The sequence below is a fragment of the Castanea sativa genome, chromosome 5, assembly GCF_040712315.1.
Source record: "Castanea sativa cultivar Marrone di Chiusa Pesio chromosome 5, ASM4071231v1".
NCBI lineage: Eukaryota > Viridiplantae > Streptophyta > Magnoliopsida > Fagales > Fagaceae > Castanea > Castanea sativa.
In genome coordinates this window covers 64,064,821-64,073,150 of record NC_134017.1, presented here as the reverse complement: position 1 = coordinate 64,073,150, position 8,330 = coordinate 64,064,821, and the positions used below count along the sequence as shown (strand labels likewise).

Sequence of the window (8,330 nt, the reverse complement as noted above, 5' to 3'; positions counted from 1 at the left end):
AAGTGTAATAACGAAAAATCGCATAGGAGGTCATTGCTATTTTCCCCTTAAAAAAGGTAATGGACTTTGTCTCATAGTGTGAATTACGTTGGAATATTTGAAATTTGTTAACTTTTTGCAATTTTCTAGGAATTTTCTTTTAGCTGTTGAACTATCGGAAACTGGTTGTTGATATACTGTCGACTACAGGAACTGTTTTTTTATTTATAAAAAAGACAAAATAAAATAGAAAGAAATGTCACTGGAATTTTATTTGCCACTTGATTTGCTTTTATGAAAATAAATATTGAATTTTAATGTGGCCTTACACTCTTATGATGAATTTTTATGGGTGTCTGGCCATTGTCATGTATCTAGCTCATACAGTGGGATTGGAGCATGACAATAAAGTGGCTCTAGGTTTGATCTAAAGGGATTATCGTAGGTTTAATTATCAGAGAAGCAATAACTGTTTTGGGATATGTTTTGCGATTCAGAAGTTCTTGTTCTTGTTCCTTTCTTTTTTTGGACTCAAAAATGTTTAACATTCTAGGGTTTAAGGTTTTGAATTATAAATGTGATTTTTTTATAGGTGATTTGAAGTTTTTTTTTTTTGGTAAAAGAAAAAAGGGTAGAGAGAGGCGACCAATGTGGTTTCCCTATCTAGACGTGACAATAGAAGTACTCTACTCGCTCCCGAGAGAGACCCCATACTCCTAATCTGTGTGTGAAACACACTTATTTTTTAGGTCGACAATTTCGAATGAAAATGGGATATAAGAGCATTAACATACATGACGCAGCTAGTTGTTTAAGGCTCGAACCCAAGTCCTGAAACTTGTTGGCCCAGTATCTTACCAACTAGGCCACCCGAAAATATTGGTGGGATGATTTGAAGTTAATGGCTTAAAATTTTCTGTAGAAGATAAATTGTAATGTTATAAATTGTGTAAAATGCCATGGTTTGAATTATATTCAAATTAAACTAATGACCCATATTTTGGTAGCTAGGATCTTTATCCTTGAGTTAATTATGATTGTAAGTGGCAACGGATTTTATTTCGAAAGCCAATTGTGTTTTGAAGTGATGGCTATGATTACGGTTGCAGTACCAATGGTTCAATGTTTATAGATGGTTAAGGATTATAAATTTGTATAGTGCTATGACTTTTGGCCCTTTACCTAGCTAATTTTTTGGAGTAAAAAAAAAATTATGATACCTTTACCTAGCTATTTTTAGAGTAGTCTATTGGAAATTTTAAAAGGTTTGACAATTTTTATGGAGATTATCTTCCCAAGCCTTGCAACCACAAACTATAGTTTCATGTAGGATGGTAAAGTTATAGTTATGAAGATTTGAATTCAATTTATGAGTTCAATAAAAATATCACTATGATAGAATATAATATCTAGAAGGATAGAGATGATTAAAATTTTATTTAATCTTATACAATGATTATGCGTGATTGGGGAAATCTAACAAAGTAACACTAAGAAAGTTCGTAGTTTGTCATCCGATAGAATAATGACCTTACGAGATGGAGGCAAAGATAAAACATCCATAATCTGATCTTTCCTTGTCTCATTACCATTCCTAGTAGATATGACATATGAGTCATAAGCATGATTAGTTCATTAGAAATTGGGGTAAGCGGCAAACTAATAGTTGAAGGGATTGTTTTAACATAAGCTCCAATATTTGCCGAATGATGATGTTTTGTTTTACACAATAAAGTTATTCTTATAGGGGATTAAATTTTCCAATAACTTCTTATGAATAAAAAGTCTCTCCAAATCTACTTGGCCATTCTCTACTTTTTTTGTTTTGTTTTTTCAGATTTTTCGACACTTTTTCTTGGGCATAGTACACCAATGCACTTTTTTGCTAATGGGCCGTACACTTATATCTTTTGGAGACACAGATAATATTATCATTTCTTTTTAAAATTATTTTTTGTGCTTGAATGGTAAACTTATTTATTTATTTTATCAATGAATGATAAACTTTATTGAAACAACGACAAAGGGCACAACAGAAGACTATCCTCACAGTCACAGACTCACAGGCATGAATGAAGGATAGAGGGTCCAACAAAATCAAAAGTCAAGGCCCAACGAGTTAGATATGCCTCTCTAAAAGCCCAGGAGAAGGAGAAAGCCTTCACTGATAAGTCTAACTTTCTACACAAATCTTTGCTCAATCTTTGCTGATTTGCTAATTGGATCAACCACTTGTTCAAGGATAGATAATATTATCCATTTATCCTTGAACAATGTTAGACCCATATAAAAAAAAACTACACAATTGTTTTCATAATTTATTGAAATGATAAAGTAATTTGTGCAACATTATTTTTACATGAATCTACACTGGTTTTATTGTAACTATTGTAGGCGAAACTATAATGTTAGTCCCTCAAGCAATTGATCTCTTAAATTTGAAACGAGCATAATTGGTCTCTCAAGTTTTAAAACTGAGTTATATCAGTTTTTTTACTAACTGCCATTAGTGGTGTTAACTATGTGGCTAACGGAACAATAATTTGACATTTTTTTTTAATGATGTGACATTTTTATTAAAAAATTACAATATAAATTTATGCAATTTGATTCACAACCCGGTACCAATTGCAAATTATAAGAGAATCCATCAAACTCTAGAGAGAGAGAGATTGTTCAAACAAACCAGGTGGTGAAGAGCTTGAAGAACTAGGAGAGAGCACCGGCGAGAATGGCCAACAAGAGAGGGAGATTCCAAGGGACCAACAAGAAGGACAGTGTTGTTGCTGTTATTGTTGATGTCGACTTTGTTTATTATGAGATGGAATGCCTCCCTGCCACTGCGCTCACCTCCTCCATCTCCGAATACCAATGGAATGGAATGACTTTGTTTATTATGAGATGACTTTTGTTGACTTGTTATGTGTCCAATTCAACCTTTATATTTTTAAGTCCCTAAAAAAAATTAAAAAAACCTTTATATTTTTAAAGAGAGAGAGATGTGAAAGACTATTTTTTGCCAATACTTGTCAAACTTGTCAAACTTTGATGAATCCTCCTCGCTCCCCCAATACTTGTCAAACTTCTCTTTCATTGTTTTTGCCATTGAGTACAAAAAATGGCCCTCACTCCTAAAAAATAGATCTATCTTTCTTTTAATCATATATATCTCATCAAAGAAAGCATTGATGTCACATACAAGGAACCCGAAAACCTCTTTGTGGCATTATAAAAAAGTTTAAAAAACTTCACAAATTTTCTACAAGTCTCCCAATCACCCTCATTTGGAGGTCTCCTATCATAGTCCCCATCCCAAAAATGTAGAATATAATCAAGATTTTCATATTCCATCCGCTTGAATGCATGTACAAAATTTTCAGCATTTTCCAACATTTTATAGGTGAAGTTCCATCTAGTGGCCACATCCAAACATAGAGTAGCCTTTGACTTTATTTTCACTTTCTCCACACACCTCTTGAAGGTTTGTAACCTATTTGGAGAAGCTTTCACATATTTAACCGCATGATGCACCCTATCAATTGACTTATTATGATGTTTTAAGCCATCGGTCACAATAAGATTCAAGATGTGAGCACAACACCTCCCGTGAACAAATTCATTCCCAAAAACAGTACCTTTCCACATATTAGTAACTTCTTTCAAGTAACTAATGGCTACGTCATTTGAGGAAGCATTATTCACCGTCAAGGTGAAAATCCCCTCAATATTCCACTCTTCTAAACAAGATTCAACCATTTTGCCAATGGTTTTCCCCTTATGGTTATCAACAATACAAAATTGGCGTAAATACACTTCTAGTCCCTACATTTTGACGTTTTTCCATTTTAGTCCCTACATTTTAAGTTTACCACTTTTAGTCCCTAAACCAATTAACGCGTGTTATTTTTGTCTTTTCCGTCAGTTAATTGATGGAAATAGCTGAGGTGGCAGTCGGAGGCATTAAAATAATATTAAAAATGCCACATTAGCATCTAATTTTTTTTAAAATAATTTTTTAATTTTAATTAAATAAAAAAAGAAAAAATTGAATTAAAAACAAAGAGAACACAAAGAACACAAAAACAAACCTAGAACCAAACACAAACTCAAATTTAAAAACACAAAAAACAAACAAAAATGAAGTATTTACTCGTTGTTACGGCGAACTGGCAATTTCGCCTACAAAACCGAGGTGAGATTGACTTTCGAAAACAGGGTAAGCTCGTTGTCCTATAGGGCTTTCTTCGCCGTGTCGTTTAGGACGGCCCAGGTGTCGGCGACGAGCTTGAAGGCTTGATCTGTGAGAGGGAACTTGTTCTTGTCTAGGTGGAGGAGCAGCGCGAGCCTGCGGTACTGTTTCTTGATGAGTTCCTGATCGTCCGGTCGGCGATCAAGTTGGAGAATCGAGTACCAGTTGTGGTGGTTGTTTATGCGCTTCTCGGCGGCCAAGAGGACGTCGGTGACAGCCAAGATCTGATCTGAGCCGTCCAAGAGCGGCTTGGTTTCTTGGGCTAAGATCGCGAAGTCACGTGAATCGGTGAGATCTCGGGTTTGAAGGAGCTTGTCGGAGATTCCGAGTAAGCGTTCGGCTTCGGCTCTGCTTGGGTCTTCCATGTTTGTTTTGTTTTCTTCTTTTGACAGTGCTTTTTTTTTTGGGTGTTTGTGATTGGTTTTTGGTTTGTAACTGTGGAGAGTTGGTGTTAGTTTTATATGATTTTTTTGGATTTGTGCTTGTGTATTATGCCATTTTGGGATTTTGAATTCCTTCATTTTTGTTTGTTTTTTGTGTTTTTAAATTTGAGTTTGTGTTTGGTTCTAGGTTTGTTTTTGTGTTCTTATTGTTTTTAATTTTTTTTTTTTTATTTAGTTAAAATTGAAAAAAATTTTAAAAAAAAAAATAGATGCTGATGTAGCAAATTTAATATTATTTTAATGCCTCCAGCTGCCATCTTAGCTATTTCCGTCGGTTGACTGACGAAAATGACGAAAATAACACACGTTAATTGGTTTAGGGACTAAAAGTGGTAAAATTAAAATGTAGGGACTAAAATGGAAAAACATCAAAATGTAGGGACTAAAAGTACATTTACGCCTACAAAAATTCAAAATTCTTTTATGTAGCTTCCAATCATCATCTATAAAATGACAAGTAAGACACATGTAATTAAAATTTTGTATTGAAGTCCATATGTCAGTGGTAAGACAAAGCCTACGGCCTCTCAAGGCATTTCTCAACTTATCCTTCTCTTTAAAATAAATCCGACTCACGTCTTTAGCTACTGTGAAGCAAGATGGGATATTAAAATTAGGTTGGGAGACATTACAAAACCTTCTGAACCCTTGATTCTCTACAAACCTAAATGAAAGCTCATCTAATATGATCATCTTAGCAAGAACTTTTCTACCGACAACATTTGTAAAAGTACTAGGCACTAGATTTCCCTCCTCTACATTCTTGGATAATGGATCTTGTCCATCATGCATTTCATTAAAAAGATATTCAGGACAATTGGGTGTATGGTTTTTTAAATTAAATGTCCCATAAATTTTGTTATCAGCCATGTACTCCTTGCTACAATATATACATTTTGCCTTAGGTCTACCTTCCTCATCTATAAACTTCTCAAAGTGGTCCCAAACCGTTGATGGTGATTTTCTCTTATTAGGATTAGAAAAAGATATCACCTGTGGCGGACGAGGAGGTCTCATAGTTGGTCTTGCAGTCGCAACATGAGGTTGTGTAGGCTCTATTGAATCCATGACCTAGCACTACACAAAATAAATCAATCATTAAACAATGCATTCACAAAAGAAAAACATAGAGATATGACATAATGCTCCAAATTGAATATTAAATGGGTTTTGGGCTTCAACTATAGTTTATCCTAAATGAACCACTGAACTACAACTATTAAGCATTCTTTTAAGTTCTCAAACAAAGTCCAAACAGTCAGCTTAGCATTACCCTTAGTTTATTGATTACACAGAGAAACACAAAGATACAAAGCTACAATTGCATTAACTTCTTGCCTTAAATACTAAAAACACAAAAATAAAGTAAATAAATAACACCAATCTACCCAGAGCCCCACATATAAGTCAAAAAATGAAAGTCCAACTTAAAAGTCAACCACTAAATATAAAAACATTAACCACATTCCTAGTATCCAATTAATAACTTTAAAACTAGATCTATCCCATACCATCTCTCACAACACAAAATGCCCAAAAATAAATAACTAAAACCAATACAGAAGCTCCAATTTCCAAAAAAAAAAAAAAAAAAACCCATAAACCATTAAATACCATTAAATCTAAATCTGAAACCCACCCCAAGAAAAACCCAGAAAGAAAAGGTTGTGCAATATGGATTGGGAAGTGTAGTTACCAAAGTTTCTGCGACGATAAAATGCCAAGTGGAGCTAAGCTTTTTATCAAACTCTTTCTTTATATGCTCTGCAACATCTTTCTCCACACTGTGCTTCTCAAATGCCTAATCCAAAACCAAAAACAAAAATACATTTTCACATACCAAAACCCAAAAAGAGTTTTACTACAACCTTTAAAACAACATAAAACTAGTACTCTAAATCTCATAAAAAACGTGAAACAACATAAAACCCAGTACTCAAAATCCAATCATCTTTGTTTTTGACCAATCGTCTTAGCTAACCAACAAAGAAAAAATAGACCCATATACAAAAGGCTAAACAGAAACTCTAGAAAGTTGTATTTTTTGGGGATTCATTCAAAAGGGCCACACATACAACACAAGCACATAATCAATACAACACTGTCACTGGCAATACTTAACAATAAGCAAAAAATACCCATTAAACTAAACAAACCCACAAACCCATTAACAAGAAAAATCAAACAAATGAATGTGAAAGAGTTGACTGTGATGGAGCAGAAGAAACAAAAGGGACTTACACACGTAGAGATAGAACAAAAAAGAGTTGAGTCAATTGACTGTGATGTTTTGTGAGATTGAGACTTGGGACTTGGGAGAGTAGTTGAGGGAGGCAGAGAGCTAAGGGAGGCGGAGAGTAGGGTTTTTTTCAAATAATAAAAAAAAAAATCAGGTTCAGAAGTGACAAATATATATGACCCGACGCAATCCAAACCTGAAAATAACCCGAAAATAAGGCCCGAAACTCGACCCGAATTTTTTCAGACCCACCCAAAACCTATCGGGTCGGATTTTCAGGTGGGTCGAGTCCCTTGCTCAGTCCTATGAAAGAGGACAAATTTGAGAGAAGAGAAGCAGGCAGGTTAGGCAGAGAGAAGTGGATTCTTTTGGGTTTTTGCTACAAAGAAACAAACAGAGAATGTTGAGACTGAGAGGCGATTCTACTATCTTCTACCACCTTTTTTTTTCGCTGATTATATCTTATATTTGCACATACCTTTAGAGAAATTTATTTTGTGATTTTTAATATAAAAAATGCCACATTATTAAAAAAAAAGGTCAAGTTATTGTTCTGTTAGCTACGTAAATAATACCGCTAATGATTGTTAGTAAAAGGACTAATACAACTTAATTTTAAAATTTGAGGGATCAATTGTGCTCGTTTTAAACTTGAGGAACCAATTATGCACACAGGATAAACTTAAGGGACTAACATTGTAATTTCGCCATATTATTGTAAGTCAATTATACTTCATCATCTCTATAGTTGTCAAAAGAAAAAGGTCATGAATTTTTTTTTTATTTTAGATAAGATTGAATTTTAATGTATGACGTTTGCTCCATGATAATTGTCTTTCATCATTAGACCATATTACCAATTAAGCTAACTTTAACTAAACGAAAATTTATCAAATTGTACTATTTTAGCGACTAGACTTATTTGTATATTATCTTGTAGTGTCAATTCATTCGTAGCCTAAACAAAAAATTGACAATTCATGAACCAAAAGCCCGAGGGTTGGTCTGACACTGACTTGGTCCCCTCAATCAGTATAATTCTCATTGCTTGAATCACTGGTTCATTGTATTTTCATAGGCCACATGATGAAATGAACTGGACGAGACTTATTAGAGTGATACACCTTTTGATGGGACATGTATCTGATAATTAAATTGATTTTTATAATCAAAATAGTATAAAATTTCTTCATATGAAAAATATTTTCGAATTTGTATTTAATTTAAAATAGGTGCAGTGAGTTTTCATTGATCAAATTTGTTGTTGTTGAATAAGAAATTTGTAATCAAATTTTGCCTATAATATACTATAAAAAAAAAAAAAAACTATTGGTGTCTAAACATGTTATAGTAAAGAGAATTATCATGAAATTCACATTACAATTCCAAATTATATGGTATCTAATAAAAACAAATGGGT

General features: G+C 33.6%; 1 protein-coding gene across 1 annotated transcript; it reads right to left on the bottom strand.

Annotated features, from left to right (window-relative positions):
• Window positions 1-4,209: 4,209 nt before the first annotated feature.
• On the bottom strand, window positions 4,210-4,593 carry LOC142635603 (protein HLJ1-like). Its single transcript, XM_075809740.1, has one exon. The coding sequence runs from the start codon at window positions 4,591-4,593 to the stop codon at window positions 4,210-4,212; it is 384 nt and encodes a 127-aa protein (XP_075665855.1).
• Between the last annotated feature and the right edge of the window lie 3,737 nt (window positions 4,594-8,330).

What these genes read in the sequence shown, in the direction of transcription:
- LOC142635603 (XM_075809740.1), bottom strand. Translation starts at nt 4,593, where the DNA reads ATGGAAGACCCAAGCAGAGCCGAAGCCGAACGCTTACTCGGAATCTCC.